Here is a 17,214-nt window from a genome sequence, read left to right on the forward strand (position 1 = left end):
ATGGACCCGTCCTTATAAAGCTGTCCATTGTACGCTGTGATCCGCTGAAAAAGAGGTGAAATAATAATTAATATTGATATTTATTAGGTAAGTTCATAACAAAACTGGAGAATGCGCATTTACACACCCTAGACCTGTTGCCTATTATTGACACAAATATCAGAATAGCAAGATAACAGGTCAGGTGGTGTAATAATTGGAGCCTAAAATGCACCAATTAAATACTTGTTTGCAATCATCATGAGAAGAGTCGACCGGTCTAGGGTGTGTAAATGTACATTCTCCACACACACACACTCTTTCTCTCTCACACACACACACTCACTCTCTCTCACACACCAACAGGCTAGTGTGATCACACACACACACACACACAACGCTGTTAAATTAGCCGCTAACGTTAGGTTAACGTTAGGTTGAGCTTTGTATTTCTCACAGAAAACGGCAAGCCACATCACAAAAATGCAGCGTGAATGCAGTTACTAATAGTCATATTGGCAACGTGGCAAGCCAGCAGCACAACTACTACTAGTCTTAATATCAAGTAGCAATCATTAGCATACATTTACATTAGCGTTGTGTATAGTTAACGTTACGTTACCTTGCTCCGCTCGACGTAGATGCGTTGGTGGATGCGTAGACTGGATGTTTTACGGTTCAGGTGCTGAAGCATTGACGAGGTACTGTTGTGATATGAAAGTATCGTTACAGTACTTGCACACCACTGAGTTCGTGTCCTTTTTCAGCGTGAAATGATCCCACACTTTAGACAGTTTCGGTCGCTTTTTCGGCCCTGGTTCTTCCCTTCCCGGCTCCTCCTGTCTGCTTCCTCCGTCGCCTCGTTCCATTTTGCGGGGTCCGCTCGCTAGTCGCTATAGCTGCTCTCTGGTCTGTCTGTGTCCTCACGTGTTTACACAGGAAGAGCGCTGTGCCACACCAGTAAGCGTCCGTGAGAAACAGTCTCTCTAAATGCCGTGTCGAGGCGAATCATTTTGGCCTCGATCAATTTAATTATTCGAGTTATTCGAGGTACTCGAGGAATCGCGACAGCTCTAGTTGAGTGTGAAGACAGGTACACAGAGCTGTCTGTTGAGTGTGAAGGCAGGTACACAGAGAGCTGTCTGCTGAGTGTGAAGGCAGGTACACAGAGAGCTGTCTGCTCAGTGTGAAGGCAGGTACACAGAGCTGTCTGTTGAGTGTGAAGGCAGGTACACACAGAGCTGTCTGCTCAGTGTGAAGGCAGGTACACAGAGCTGTCTGTTGAGTGTGAAGGCAGGTACACAGAGCTGTCTGCTCAGTGTGAAGGCAGGTACACAGAGCTGTCTGCTCAGTGTGAAGGCAGGTACACACAGCTGTCTGCTCAGTGTGAAGGCAGGTACACAGAGCTGTCTGTTGAGTGTGAAGGCAGGTACACACAGAGCTGTCTGTTGAGTGTGAAGACAGGTACACACAGCTGTCTGTTGAGTGTGAAGGCAGGTACACAGAGAGGTGTCTGTTGAGTGTGAAGACAGGTACACACAGCTGTCTGTTGAGTGTGAAGACAGGTACACACAGAGCTGTCTGCTGAGTGTGAAGGCAGGTACACACAGCTGTCTGTTGAGTGTGAAGGCAGGTACACAGAGCTGTCTGTTGAGTGTGAAGACAGGTACACAGAGCTGTCTGTTGAGTCTGAAGGCAGGTACACAGAGCTGTCTGCTCAGTGTGAAGACAGGTACACACAGAGCTGTCTGTTGAGTCTGAAGGCAGGTACACAGAGCTGTCTGTTGAGTGTGAAGGCAGGTACACACAGCTGTCTGTTGAGTGTGAAGGCAGGTACACAGAGCTGTCTGTTGAGTGTGAAGACAGGTACACAGAGCTGTCTGTTGAGTCTGAAGGCAGGTACACAGAGCTGTCTGCTCAGTGTGAAGACAGGTACACAGAGCTGTCTGTTGAGTCTGAAGGCAGGTACACAGAGCTGTCTGTTGAGTGTGAAGGCAGGTACACAGAGCTGTCTGCTGAGTGTGAAGGCAGGTACACACAGAGCTGTCTGCTGAGTGTGAAGGCAGGTACACAGAGCTGTCTGTTGAGTGTGAAGGCAGGTACACACAGAGCTGTCTGCTGAGTGTGAAGGCAGGTACACAGAGCTGTCTGTTGAGTGTGAAGGCAGGTACACAGAGAGGTGTCTGCTCAGTGTGAAGGCAGGTACACAGAGCTGTCTGCTGAGTGTGAAGGCAGGTACACAGAGCTGTCTGCTCAGTGTGAAGGCAGGTACACAGAGCTGTCTGCTCAGTGTGAAGGCAGGTACACAGAGCTGTCTGTTGAGTGTGAAGGCAGGTACACACAGCTGTCTGTTGAGTGTGAAGGCAGGTACACAGAGCTGTCTGCTCAGTGTGAAGGCAGGTACACAGAGCTGTCTGCTGAGTGTGAAGGCAGGTACACACAGCTGTCTGTTGAGTGTGAAGGCAGGTACACAGAGCTGTCTGCTCAGTGTGAAGGCAGGTACACAGAGCTGTCTGCTGAGTGTGAAGGCAGGTACACACAGAGCTGTCTGCTCAGTGTGAAGGCAGGTACACAGAGCTGTCTGCTCAGTGTGAAGGCAGGTACACAGAGCTGTCTGCTGAGTGTGAAGGCAGGTACACACAGAGCTGTCTGCTGAGTGTGAATGCAGGTACACAGAGCTGTCTGCTCAGTGTGAAGGCAGGTACACAGAGAGGTGTCTGCTCAGTGTGAAGGCAGGTACACACAGAGCTGTCTGCTGAGTGTGAAGGCAGGTACACAGAGCTGTCTGCTCAGTGTGAAGGCAGGTACACAGAGAGCTGTCTGCTCAGTGTGAAGGCAGGTACACACAGAGCTGTCTGCTGAGTGTGAAGGCAGGTACACAGAGCTGTCTGTTGAGTCTGAAGACAGGTACACAGAGAGCTGTCTGCTCAGTGTGAAGGCAGGTACACAGAGAGCTGTCTGCTCAGTGTGAAGGCAGGTACACAGAGCTGTCTGTTGAGTCTGAAGACAGGTACACAGAGAGCTGTCTGCTCAGTGTGAAGGCAGGTACACAGAGCTGTCTGCTCAGTGTGAAGGCAGGTACACAGAGCTGTCTGTTGAGTCTGAAGGCAGGTACACAGAGAGCTGTCTGCTCAGTGTGAAGGCAGGTACACAGAGAGCTGTCTGCTCAGTGTGAAGGCAGGTACACAGAGCTGTCTGCTGAGTGTGAAGACAGGTACACAGAGCTGTCTGCTGAGTGTGAAGGCAGGTACACACAGAGCTGTCTGTTGAGTGTGAAGGCAGGTACACAGAGCTGTCTGTTGAGTGTGAAGGCAGGTACACAGAGCTGTCTGTTGAGTGTGAAGGCAGGTACACACAGAGCTGTCTGTTGAGTGTGAAGGCAGGTACACAGAGCTGTCTGTTGAGTGTGAAGGCAGGTACACAGAGCTGTCTGCTGAGTGTGAAGGCAGGTACACAGAGCTGTCTGCTCAGTGTGAAGGCAGGTACACACAGAGCTGTCTGTTGAGTGTGAAGGCAGGTACACAGAGCTGTCTGCTGAGTGTGAAGGCAGGTACACAGAGCTGTCTGCTGAGTGTGAAGACAGGTACACACAGAGCTGTCTGTTGAGTGTGAAGGCAGGTACACAGAGCTGTCTGTTGAGTGTGAAGGCAGGTACACAGAGCTGTCTGCTGAGTGTGAAGGCAGGTACACAGAGCTGTCTGCTGAGTGTGAAGGCAGGTACACAGAGCTGTCTGCTGAGTGTGAAGACAGGTACACACAGCTGTCTGCTCAGTGTGAAGGCAGGTACACAGAGCTGTCTGTTGAGTGTGAAGGCAGGTACACAGAGCTGTCTGTTGAGTGTGAAGACAGGTACACACACAGCTGTCTGCTCAGTGTGAAGGCAGGTACACACAGAGCTGTCTGCTCAGTGTGAAGGCAGGTACACAGAGCTGTCTGCTCAGTGTGAAGGCAGGTACACAGAGAGGTGTCTGCTGAGTGTGAAGGCAGGTACACAGAGAGGTGTCTGCTCAGTGTGAAGGCAGGTACACAGAGCTGTCTGCTCAGTGTGAAGGCAGGTACACAGAGAGGTGTCTGCTGAGTGTGAAGGCAGGTACACAGAGCTGTCTGTTGAGTGTGAAGGCAGGTACACAGAGCTGTCTGTTGAGTGTGAAGGCAGGTACACACACAGCTGTCTGCTCAGTGTGAAGGCAGGTACACACAGAGCTGTCTGCTCAGTGTGAAGGCAGGTACACAGAGCTGTCTGTTGAGTGTGAAGGCAGGTACACAGAGAGGTGTCTGCTCAGTGTGAAGGCAGGTACACAGAGCTGTCTGTTGAGTGTGAAGGCAGGTACACAGAGCTGTCTGCTCAGTGTGAAGGCAGGTACACAGAGAGGTGTCTGCTGAGTGTGAAGGCAGGTACACAGAGCTGTCTGTTGAGTGTGAAGGCAGGTACACAGAGCTGTCTGCTCAGTGTGAAGGCAGGTACACAGAGCTGTCTGCTCAGTGTGAAGGCAGGTACACAGAGAGGTGTCTGCTCAGTGTGAAGGCAGGTACACAGAGCTGTCTGCTCAGTGTGAAGGCAGGTACACAGAGCTGTCTGCTCAGTGTGAAGGCAGGTACACAGAGAGGTGTCTGCTGAGTGTGAAGGCAGGTACACAGAGAGGTGTCTGCTCAGTGTGAAGGCAGGTACACAGAGCTGTCTGCTCAGTGTGAAGGCAGGTACACAGAGAGGTGTCTGCTCAGTGTGAAGGCAGGTACACAGAGAGGTGTCTGCTCAGTGTGAAGGCAGGTACACAGAGCTGTCTGCTCAGTGTGAAGGCAGGTACACAGAGAGGTGTCTGCTCAGTGTGAAGGCAGGTACACAGAGAGGTGTCTGCTGAGTGTGAAGGCAGGTACACAGAGAGGTGTCTGCTCAGTGTGAAGGCAGGTACACAGAGAGGTGTCTGCTGAGTGTGAAGGCAGGTACACAGAGAGGTGTCTGCTCAGTGTGAAGGCAGGTACACAGAGAGGTGTCTGCTGAGTGTGAAGGCAGGTACACAGAGAGGTGTCTGCTCAGTGTGAAGGCAGGTACACAGAGAGGTGTCTGCTGAGTGTGAAGGGGGCCGTGAGCAAAAACGTAAAAAAAAACAACAAACAGAAAAATACATCAAATGCTTCCATACTGCTCACCTGGCGTAATGAAAGTCTCCACAAGCCCCGAGATGCCAAGTTGACTTGAAAAGATGTCATTTAAACCCTGCTTTTAGCTGAAATCTTCACTGTCGCCTCTAGCCAGGTGCTGCAGCCTCAGCTTCATCCACACCTTCATCCACACCTTCATCCACACCTGACTACAGAAACATCAAGCACATCACTCAGAAACACAATCACCTTTATTCTCTTCACATTTTAATTTGACCTCTTTACATATACCGTAAATTCCGGACTATAAGCCGCGGCTTTTTTCCCGTTTTTTGGCCCCTGCGGCTTATATAACGGTGCGGCTTATCTATGGATTTTTTCAGAATTTTTTTTTCAAATACAAATAAAATCTCTCTTTTTTAGCACTCTTTCTACCTATAAATCCACTTCTGTTTTAATTTCCTCTGTTGCCCTCTTTTCACCACACCGCGGACACTGTGTGCACTGTCGAAATAAACAAAGGTGTTGTGTTATGTTGTTTTGTTGAAATGTTACGGTAATACGGTAAATGGGAGCTTCCTCAAACAGCCAACAATCCCCTCTGTGCGTGAACCCTTACATATGGTAATTACGGTAAGCAAAGTTCATCAGCCCGGAATCACAACAAGACGAGCAGTCTCTCTCTCACTTACCATGGGGAAGGTACGCAGAAATTCACACGACGCAGCTTTCAAGCTGAAAGCAGTCGAACTCGCACTAAAAGAGGGAAACAGAGCAGCAGCGCGTACCCTGGGCATCGATGAGTCAATGGTGAGACGTTGGAAGAAGCAGCAGGAGGAACTGTCTCAGTGTAAGAAGACAAAAAAGTCCTTCAGAGGCCACAAAAGCAGATGGCCGGAACTTGAAGATTCCCTTGAGGACTGGGTGTTGACCCAGAGAGCAGACGGCCGAGGCGTTTCCACGGTGCAGATCCGACTGAAGGCCAAAACAGTCGCCACCGAGATGAAAATTGAACATTTCAGAGGTGGGCCATCTTGGTGCTTCCGATTCATGAGACGAAAGGGACTGTCCGTCCGGGGGAGAACTACTGAACAACTCCCTCCCGACTACCAGGAGAAAATCACAAACTTCGGCGAATTCACACAAAGGAAGATCACGGAATATTATAGGAGTGTGAAAACATCCACAATCACCAACGGGTTCCAAAACGCTGGACTGCTGCGGGATGAAGAGGATGACGCCGCCACAGCTGGCGCTGAGGGCCGTCAGAGGCTTCAGAGGCTGTTCGATGCCGACAGTGATGAAGAGGAGTTCGTTGGTTTTGAGTGACAATGAAGGAGAGAGGAGAGTGGTTGACGAAGCCACCCTGAACCTGTTCGTTTCCGACACTGAAGATGAGGACTTTGGTGGTTTCAGTACGCAGGAAGAAGAGGAAGACGAGGATTAGTGACTTGACTTCTCTGGTTACAGGTTTGCTGCACATATAGCCTATTGTTGTGTGATTTTGTCTGGGGATTAGTGACCTGACTTTTGTTTTGTTTTGTTGAAATGTTAATAAATGGGAGCTTCCCCAAACAGCAATCTCTTTCCCGACATTCCTCTCTGTGCACGAACCCTTTCATATGGTAATTAAACATCAAAACACCCGCGGCTTATAGACCGGTGCGGCTTATAGAAGAAAAAAATAGTCAATTTTGGTCCCGCGGCTTATAGACCGGTGCGTCTTATAGTCCGGAATTTACGGTATATATATATATATATATATATATATATATATATATATATATATATATATATACATATACCTGTATGAACAGTGAACTCCTAATATCATATCACCAGGATATTGGGAAATGAGAAGGATAACATAGAGATTTGTAATAGTTTGCAGTAGACAAAGCACTGGCATTTGATAACATGATATTGTATTTTTAGTCCTGTGCTTTTCTGCCATTTGACTCCAGTAAAGAAGTCATGTCTCTATAACAACAACAGCTTCAAATCCACATTCTACGTTTGAAACGGACGCATTTATTTTCATATGAAAATGGAGTATAAATGAGCCTTTATACTGCATCATGGTGTGTGTGGTCTTGTTTCACATGTCAACAGATGGCTAATTGTGTGTGTGTGTGTGTGTGTGTGTGTGTGTGTGTGTGTGTGTGTGTGTGTGTGTGTGTGTGTGTGTGTGTGTGTGTGTGTGTGTGTGTGTGTGTGTGTGTGTGTGTGTGTGTGTGTGTGTGTGTCTCTCTCAGGGGCTGGAGAGTCGGGGAAAAGCACCATAGTGAAACAGATGAGGATCCTGCATGTCAACGGCTTCAATGCAGAGTAAGTATGATTATACATAAACGTATGGAAAACAACATTCGATACTCTATGATCAGCTGTGTGAGATACAACATTCAATACTCTGATGATCAGCTGTGATGATCAGCTGTGTCAGATACAACATTCAATACTCTGATGATCAGCTGTGCGAGATTGTCGCTCTACTCGTGACATCATTTCAACCTAGCGTGAGTAACGTTCAAGTGAATTCACGATCAATTCAACTCGTTTGTTTATAACGTTATGAAGTAGCAGCTCTGCTCGACGAGCTCAGGGAGAAGTCGGCTAACGTTACGCTGAGCCCACCGGAATAAATTAACATTTCGTGGCAAGTATGTGGTCTGATAGTCTGATAGTCTGATAGTCAAGCCACCACACGGCGGCATCGCCACAGCCGACAACGAACGCACAACGTTAGCAGAGTTTTTCATTTTCTTTTGTGCCCGCCCTCTCCGCTCGTAGAAGCTTCGATTATGATCGATTGTAACTCCCCGAAGCGTCGACGCTAGACAGTAAATCTGGTATTGGTGACACCCCTAGTCTGAAGCAGCTTGCACGGTTAGAGTAGTGACACTCCTAGTCTGAAGCATCTTGGAGGGTTCGAGTAGTGACACTCCTAGTCTGAAGCATCTTGCAGGGTTCGAGTAGTGACACTCCTAGTCTGAAGTATCTTGGAGGGTTAGAGTAGTGACACCCCTAGTCTGAAGTATCTTGGAGGGTTCGAGTAGTGACACCCCTAGTCTGAAGTATCTTGGAGGGTTCGAGTAGTGACACTCCTAGTCTGAAGTATCTTGGAGGGTTAGAGTAGTGACACCCCTAGTCTGAAGTATCTTGGAGGGTTAGAGTAGTGACACTCCTAGTCTGAAGTATCTTGCAGGGTTAGAGTAGTGACACTCCTAGTCTGAAGCATCTTGCAGGGTTTGAGTAGTGACACTCCTAGTCTGAAGCATCTTGCAGGGTTAGAGTAGTGACACTCCTAGTCTGAAGCATCTTGCAGGGTTAGAGTAGTGACACTCCTAGTCTGAAGCATCTTGCAGGGTTTGAGTAGTGACACTCCTAGTCTGAAGCATCTTGCAGGGTTTGAGTAGTGACACTCCTAGTCTGAAGCATCTTGCACGGTTAGAGTAGTGACACTCCTAGTCTGAAGCATCTTGCAGGGTTAGAGTAGTGACACTCCTAGTCTGAAGCATCTTGCAGGGTTAGAGTAGTGACACTCCTAGTCTGAAGCATCTTGCAGGGTTAGAGTAGTGACACTCCTAGTCTGAAGCATCTTGCAGGGTTAGAGTAGTGACACTCCTAGTCTGAAGTATCTTGCAGGGTTAGAGTAGTGACACTCCTAGTCTGAAGCATCTTGCAGGGTTTGAGTAGTGACACTCCTAGTCTGAAGCATCTTGCAGGGTTAGAGTAGTGACACTCCTAGTCTGAAGCATCTTGCAGGGTTAGAGTAGTGACACTCCTAGTCTGAAGCATCTTGCAGGGTTTGAGTAGTGACACTCCTAGTCTGAAGCATCTTGCACGGTTAGAGTAGTGACACTCCTAGTCTGAAGCATCTTGCAGGGTTAGAGTAGTGACACTCCTAGTCTGAAGCATCTTGCAGGGTTAGAGTAGTGACACTCCTAGTCTGAAGCATCTTGCAGGGTTAGAGTAGTGACACTCCTAGTCTGAAGCATCTTGCACGGTTCGAGTAGTGACACTCCTAGTCTGAAGTAGGGCTGTCACTTTTTCCCAAAATAAAGTTCGAACGAAATTTAATTGCCCGAAATTCGTTCGAATATATTCGAAGTTTTTTGGTTAATTAAATTTTTATTTTTATTTTTATTTTTATTTTTTTCAGTCCAGGCCAGGCCACCGGGCATCAGCCCCGACGTGTTAGCTTGGACGCTCACAGTCACAACACTGCCTCACAAACTTGGCTGCATCCAACTCGAGACAACTTTTCAGACCCTGGAGACAATCTTTCTCAGAAGAGACTAACGCGACAAATCTGGAGACTTTTTCTGACATGGGATTAACATTACCAGCAGCAGCAGGTTAATTTTGGTTCATAAAAAAAAAAAAAAAAAAAAAACGAACAGTCAATTTACATATCGAACACGAACCCCTCCCCCACATTCGAAGTTGCATTCGAATTTCGAATGAAAAGTGACAGCCCTAGTCTGAAGCATTTTGCAGGGTTCGAGTAGTGACGCCCCTAGTCTGAAGCATCTTGCAGGGTTCCAGTAGAACATGGGCACCTCAGGCACACAGCAGCTTGTGAGCGAGCTCGTGATGATGTGTGTGGGTGGCTTCATCAACGACACACAGCATCATGACTTCCAGGCAGACCTGTGACATCGTTTGGTCTCAGAGCTCCAGACTCACTTCCAGGAAGAGAGAGCACATGCTGAGAAAAGCCAGAGGCAACGGTTTGCAAAATTGTTACTTGAATAATAATAATTATAATAATCGTAATAATAATAAAACGTTATCCAGAAATCCTGTAAGGTGAGTGAGGTTAGTAAACGTCACTCGGCAGAAACCAGAGTTTCACTTTGGCAAAGTGAATCCTGCATCTGAATGAGTGGAACTGGCACGGCCTTCTCTATTACAACTTCACTTTGTGTGATTGAGGCGAACACAGATGTGTTTGAGATCCAGATCTTGTCTGGTGTAGCTTTAAAGACATTCTTTGGCAGTGACACTGATTGTAAGAGTCATTGTTAGAGTTTGTTGTTGTATTTAATGCAGTGCAGACTGAGACTGAGTGTGTGTATAGATCAACACATGATGCCACGGTGCAGGTGGGCTCGCCAAACGGGCCTTTCTGTGCGGAGTTAGCATGTTCTCCCCTGGGCTTTCCTCCAGATAGGAACCCCTACACGTGCAGGTGTGCAGGTGATGCCACCTGTCATTTATGTGTTGGTTGTTCGTTTGTTTAATCTGGGTAAAGTTGAATAAGCATGCTTGCTCTTGTTCAGCAATTCATGTCTATTAGTATTAGCATTTTAGCTAAAAGCTAGCCTGGTTCAAACCATGCGGATCCGTGAACTCACATCCTGTTTGGTTTGGTGGGTCCATCTGGACTCTGCGCTGTGCACAGTCATCTCAGTGGGTGGAAGTAGCCGGTCCTTCAGCGTCTGATCCAGTCCAAATCCAAATCCACGCAGAAGAACGGCAAAAACATATTTTCCGCCGAGAAACTCCGCCGTTGGATCCTCCTGTTCTTATTTAATTGTTGTTAAGTCTATTTCTGCTATAACTGCACTTATGGCTGTTTAAACTCAACAGACGTAGATGTTACTGCTCGAGCCAGAGAGCAGCACGTCTTGACAGAACGTAGATGTTACTGCTCGAGTCAGAGAGCAGCACGTCTTGACAGAACGTAGATGTTACTGCTCGAGTCAGAGAGCAGCACATCTTGACAGAGCGTAGATGTTACTGCTCGAGTCAGAGAGCAGCACGTCTTGACAGAGCGTAGATGTTACTGCTCGAGTCAGAGAGCAGCACATCTTGACAGAACGTAGATGTTACTGCTCGAGCCAGAGAGCAGCACATCTTGACAGAACGTAGATGTTACTGCTCGAGCCAGAGAGCAGCACATCTTGACAGAACGTAGATGTTACTGCTCGAGCCAGAGAGCAGCACGTCTTGACAGAGCGTAGATGTTACTGCTCGAGCCAGAGAGCAGCACATCTTGACAGAACGTAGATGTTACTGCTCGAGCCAGAGAGCAGCACGTCTTGACAGAACGTAGATGTTACTGCTCGAGCCAGAGAGCAGCACGTCTTGACAGAACGTAGATGTTACCGCTCGAGCCAGAGAGCAGCACGTCTTGACAGAACGTAGATGTTACCGCTCGAGCCAGAGAGCAGCACGTCTTGACAGAACGTAGATGTTACTGCTCGAGCCAGAGAGCAGCACGTCTTGACAGAACGTAGATGTTACTGCTCGAGCCAGAGAGCAGCACGTCTTGACAGAACGTAGATGTTACTGCTCGAGCCAGAGAGCAGCACGTCTTGACAGAACGTAGATGTTACTGCTCGAGTCAGAGAGCAGCACATCTTGACAGAGCGTAGATGTTACTGCTCGAGCCAGAGAGCAGCACATCTTGACAGAACGTAGATGTTACTGCTCGAGTCAGAGAGCAGCACATCTTGACAGAGCGTAGATGTTACTGCTCGAGTCAGAGAGCAGCACATCTTGACAGAGCGTAGATGTTACTGCTCGAGCCAGAGAGCAGCACGTCTTGACAGAACGTAGATGTTACTGCTCGAGCCAGAGAGCAGCACGTCTTGACAGAACGTAGATGTTACTGCTCGAGCCAGAGAGCAGCACGTCTTGACAGAACGTAGATGTTACTGCTCGAGCCAGAGAGCAGCACGTCTTGACAGAACGTAGATGTTACTGCTCGAGCCAGAGAGCAGCACGTCTTGACAGAGCGTAGATGTTACTGCTCGAGCCAGAGAGCAGCACGTCTTGACAGAACGTAGATGTTACTGCTCGAGCCAGAGAGCAGCACGTCTTGACAGAACGTAGATGTTACTGCTCGAGTCAGAGAGCAGCACGTCTTGACAGAACGTAGATGTTACTGCTCGAGCCAGAGAGCAGCACGTCTTGACAGAGCGTAGATGTTACTGCTCGAGCAGAGAGCAGCGCGTCTTGACAGAACGTAGATGTTACTGCTCGAGCCAGAGAGCAGCACGTCTTGACAGAACGTAGATGTTACTGCTCGAGCCAGAGAGCAGCACGTCTTGACAGAGCGTAGATGTTACTGCTCGAGCCAGAGAGCAGCACGTCTTGACAGAGCGTAGATGTTACTGCTCGAGCCAGAGAGCAGCACGTCTTGACAGAGCGTAGATGTTACTGCTCGAGCCAGAGAGCAGCACGTCTTGACAGAGCGTAGATGTTACTGCTCGAGCCAGAGAGCAGCACGTCTTGACAGAACGTAGATGTTACTGCTCGAGCCAGAGAGCAGCACGTCTTGACAGAACGTAGATGTTACTGCTCGAGCCAGAGAGCAGCTCGTCTTGACAGAGCGTAGATGTTACTGCTCGAGCCAGAGAGCAGCACGTCTTGACAGAGCGTAGATGTTACTGCTCGAGCCAGAGAGCAGCACGTCTTGACAGAGCGTAGATGTTACTGCTCGAGCCAGAGAGCAGCACGTCTTGACAGAGCGTAGATGTTACTGCTCGAGCCAGAGAGCAGCACGTCTTGACAGAACGTAGATGTTACTGCTCGAGCCAGAGAGCAGCACGTCTTGACAGAACGTAGATGTTACTGCTCGAGCCAGAGAGCAGCTCGTCTTGACAGAGCGTAGATGTTACTGCTCGAGCCAGAGAGCAGCACGTCTTGACAGAGCGTATATGTTACTGCTCGAGCCAGAGAGCAGCGAGTCTTGACAGAACGTAGATGTTACTGCTCGAGCCAGAGAGCAGCGAGTCTTGACAGAACGTAGATGTTACTGCTCGAGCCAGAGAGCAGCACGTCTTGACAGAACGTAGATGTTACTGCTCGAGTCAGAGAGCAGCACGTCTTGACAGAGCGTAGATGTTACTGCTCGAGTCAGAGAGCAGCGCGTCTTGACAGAACGTAGATGTTACTGCTCGAGCCAGAGAGCAGCACGTCTTGACAGAGCGTAGATGTTACTGCTCGAGCCAGAGAGCAGCACGTCTTGACAGAGCGTAGATGTTACTGCTCGAGCCAGAGAGCAGCACGTCTTGACAGAGCGTAGATGTTACTGCTCGAGCCAGAGAGCAGCACGTCTTGACAGAACGTAGATGTTACTGCTCGAGCCAGAGAGCAGCACGTCTTGACAGAACGTAGATGTTACTGCTCGAGCCAGAGAGCAGCACGTCTTGACAGAACGTAGATGTTACTGCTCGAGCCAGAGAGCAGCTCGTCTTGACAGAACATAGATGTTACTGCTCGAGCCAGAGAGCAGCACGTCTTGACAGAACGTAGATGTTACTGCTCGAGCCAGAGAGCAGCACATCTTGACAGAGCGTAGATGTTACTGCTCGAGCCAGAGAGCAGCACATCTTGACAGAGCGTACATGTTACTGCTCGAGCCAGAGAGCAGCACATCTTGACAGAGCGTACATGTTACTGCTCGAGCCAGAGAGCAGCACGTCTTGACAGAGCGTAGATGTTACTGCTCGAGCCAGAGAGCAGCACATCTTGACAGAGCGTACATGTTACTGCTCGAGCCAGAGAGCAGCACGTCTTGACAGAGCGTAGATGTTACTGCTCGAGCCAGAGAGCAGCACGTCTTGACAGAACGTAGATGTTACTGCTCGAGCCAGAGAGCAGCACGTCTTGACAGAACGTAGATGTTACTGCTCGAGCCAGAGAGCAGCTCGTCTTGACAGAACGTAGATGTTACTGCTCGAGCCAGAGAGCAGCACGTCTTGACAGAACGTAGATGTTACTGCTCGAGCCAAAGAGCAGCACGTCTTGACAGAACGTAGATGTTACTGCTCGAGCCAGAGAGCAGCACGTCTTGACAGAGCGTAGATGTTACTGCTCGAGCCAGAGAGCAGCACGTCTTGACAGAGCGTAGATGTTACTGCTCGAGCCAGAGAGCAGCACGTCTTGACAGAGCGTAGATGTTACTGCTCGAGCCAGAGAGCAGCACGTCTTGACAGAACGTAGATGTTACTGCTCGAGCCAGAGAGCAGCACGTCCTGACAGAACGTAGATGTTACTGCTCGAGTCAGAGAGCAGCACGTCTTGACAGAACGTAGATGTTACTGCTCGAGTCAGAGAGCAGCACGTCTTGACAGAACGTAGATGTTACTGCTCGAGCCAGAGAGCAGCACGTCTTGACAGAACCTAGATGTTACTGCTCGAGCCAGAGAGCAGCACGTCTTGACAGAACGTAGATGTTGGTGCTCGAGCCAGAGAGCAGCACGTCTTGACAGAGCTAAATGTAAACACAGGGCGTTCTTGTCTCTGCTGCTCAAGGTGAAAGATAGATGAACTGCCTCTCGGCTGGTCACAAACAGCCTGAAGATCTTCTCCACATCCTTCACTTCTGACACACATCTTCTCTGCACCACTGAAGGTCTGTTGACAGATTGGACGGAGCAGCAGCACACCGTGTCATGGTTACACTGAACTCACTTCCTCCACACGTTGGGTTCAAAGCTTCGCTCAAACAATACTGGCAAAGCCAACGGCGCGACCTAGCTGCCAGGAGGGAGAATACGCCTGCAGAGGCTTTTGTAGGTTCCTGCATGAGGTGCAACCAGGGAGAGATGGTGTAGGTGTGATTTGGTTTGGTCCTCCTTCATGCTCTGTGTTACAGGGAGAGATGGTGTAGGTTGGATTTGGTTTGGTCCTTCACATGCTCTGTGTTACAGGGAGAGAAGGTGTAGGTTGGATTTGGTTTGGTCCTTCATGCTCTGTGTTACAGGGAGATAAGGTGTAGGTTGGATTTGGTTTGGTCCTTCATGCTCTGTGTTACAGGGAGAGATGGTGTAGGTGTGATTTGGTTTGGTCCTTCATGCTCTGTGTTACAGGGAGATAAGGTGTAGGTTGGATTTGGTTTGGTCCTTCATGCTCTGTGTTACAGGGAGATAAGGTGTAGGTTGGATTTGGTTTGGTCCTCCTTCATGCTCTGTGTTACAGGGAGAGATGGTGTAGGTTGGATTTGGTTTGGTCCTTCATGCTCTGTGTTACAGGGAGAGATGGTGTAGGTTGGATTTGGTTTGGTCCTTCATGCTCTGTGTTACAGGGAGAGATGGTGTAGGTTGGATTTGGTTTGGTCCTTCATGCTCTGTGTTACAGGGAGAGATGGTGTAGGTGTGATTTGGTTTGGTCCTTCATGCTCTGTGTTACAGGGAGAGATGGTGTAGGTGTGATTTGGTTTGGTCCTTCATGCTCTGTGTTACAGGGAGATAAGGTGTAGGTGTGATTTGGTTTGGTCCTTCATGCTCTGTGTTACAGGGAGAGATGGTGTAGGTTGGATTTGGTTTGGTCCTTCATGCTCTGTGTTACAGGGAGAGAAGGTGTAGGTGTGATTTGGTTTGGTCCTTCATGCTCTGTGTTACAGGGAGAGATGGTGTAGGTGTGATTTGGTTTGGTCCTTCATGCTCTGTGTTACAGGGAGAGAAGGTGTAGGTGTGATTTGGTTTGGTCCTTCATGCTCTGTGTTACAGGGAGAGATGGTGTAGGTGTGATTTGGTTTGGTCCTTCATGCTCTGTGTTACAGGGAGAGATGGTGTAGGTGTGATTTGGTTTGGTCCTTCATGCTCTGTGTTACAGGGAGAGAAGGTGTAGGTGTGATTTGGTTTGGTCCTTCATGCTCTGTGTTACAGGGAGAGATGGTGTAGGTGTGATTTGGTTTGGTCCTTCATGCTCTGTGTTACAGGGAGAGATGGTGTAGGTGTGATTTGGTTTGGTCCTTCATGCTCTGTGTTACAGGGAGAGATGGTGTAGGTGTGATTTGGTTTGGTCCTTCATGCTCTGTGTTACAGGGAGAGATGGTGTAGGTGTGATTTGGTTTGGTCCTTCATGCTCTGTGTTACAGGGAGAGATGGTGTAGGTTGGATGTGGTTTGGTCCTTCATGCTCTGTGTTACAGGGAGAGATGGTGTAGGTTGGATTTGGTTTGGTCCTTCATGCTCTGTGTTACAGGGAGAGAAGGTGTAGGTTGGATTTGGTTTGGTCCTTCACAGGCTCTGTGTTACAGGGAGAGATGGTGTAGGTTGGATTTGGTTTGGTCCTTCATGCTCTGTGTTACAGGGAGAGAAGGTGTAGGTTGGATTTGGTTTGGTCCTTCACAGGCTCTGTGTTACAGGGAGAGATGGTGTAGGTTGGATTTGGTTTGGTCCTTCATGCTCTGTGTTACAGGGAGAGAAGGTGTAGGTTGGATTTGGTTTGGTCCTTCACAGGCTCTGTGTTACAGGGAGAGAAGGTGTAGGTGTGATTTGGTTTGGTCCTTCATGCTCTGTGTTACAGGGAGAGAAGGTGTAGGTGTGATTTGGTTTGGTCCTTCATGCTCTGTGTTACAGTGAAAGATGGTGTAGGTGTGATTTGGTTTGGTCCTTCACAGGCTCTGTGGACTGTGTCAGGAGGAATGTGAGCGTGTCACTAACAAATGACATGGACTTTTATTGTTGCAAGAGAGGCTCAACACTTTCTCCCCATTCATTTTCTCCATCGATGTTTTGAAAAATCCTTATCGAATGTTTTAAGCCTGGAACCCAACAAGCCAAGCAGCCACCTGCTGAATGGTGAGTGACCATATGGAGCAAAAAAAAAAAAAAAAGCAAGGAAAAAATAATATTTTGGATTTTGTTTTTGCTCCAAGTGAAACGTTTGATGGTCACTCACTCGTCAGTAGGTGGCGCTGTGGGTGGCTTGCTTTCAGCCAGGCTTGATATATTTTTATTTTCTGGTTAAATAAAGGTTTGATTGATTGATTGATATCATACTGAGTGTCACTGAGCTTCTGATATCATCCTGAGTGTCACTGAGCTTCTGATATCCTGAGTGTCACTGAGCTTCTGTGTCTCTTTCCTGCAGAGAGAAGAAGCAGAAAATTCAAGACATCAAGAATAATATTAAAGAGGCCATCGAGGTGAGTGACCGTCACTTTGGATTAGGGCTGGGTATTGGCAAGGACCTCACGATACGATACGTATCACGATACATGGGTCACGATACGATACGATACATGGGTCGCGATACGATACGTATCACGATACATTGCGATACAATACATATTGCGATATATTGCAATACACTACATAATTTACTGAAAATTATAAAAATACAGCTAAAGATACAACGCACTGTGTACCACCCAGGTAGTGTAATAATGTGT

General features: G+C 48.5%; 1 protein-coding gene across 1 annotated transcript in view; it reads left to right on the plus strand.

The window, feature by feature from the left end:
* The window catches only part of LOC310794805 (guanine nucleotide-binding protein G(s) subunit alpha), a 67,784-nt gene that overhangs the window by 5,772 nt on the left and 44,798 nt on the right, over positions 1-17,214 (plus strand). The window contains exons 2-3 of the mRNA XM_083656857.1: positions 7,335-7,407; positions 16,914-16,968. Coding sequence (XP_083512983.1) covers positions 7,335-7,407; positions 16,914-16,968 — 128 coding nt within the window. The remainder of the gene's footprint in view (positions 1-7,334; positions 7,408-16,913; positions 16,969-17,214) is intronic.

Source organism: Poromitra crassiceps (assembly GCF_964638095.1).
Source record: "Poromitra crassiceps genome assembly, chromosome: 20".
In the NCBI taxonomy this organism is placed as follows: domain Eukaryota; kingdom Metazoa; phylum Chordata; class Actinopteri; order Beryciformes; family Melamphaidae; genus Poromitra; species Poromitra crassiceps.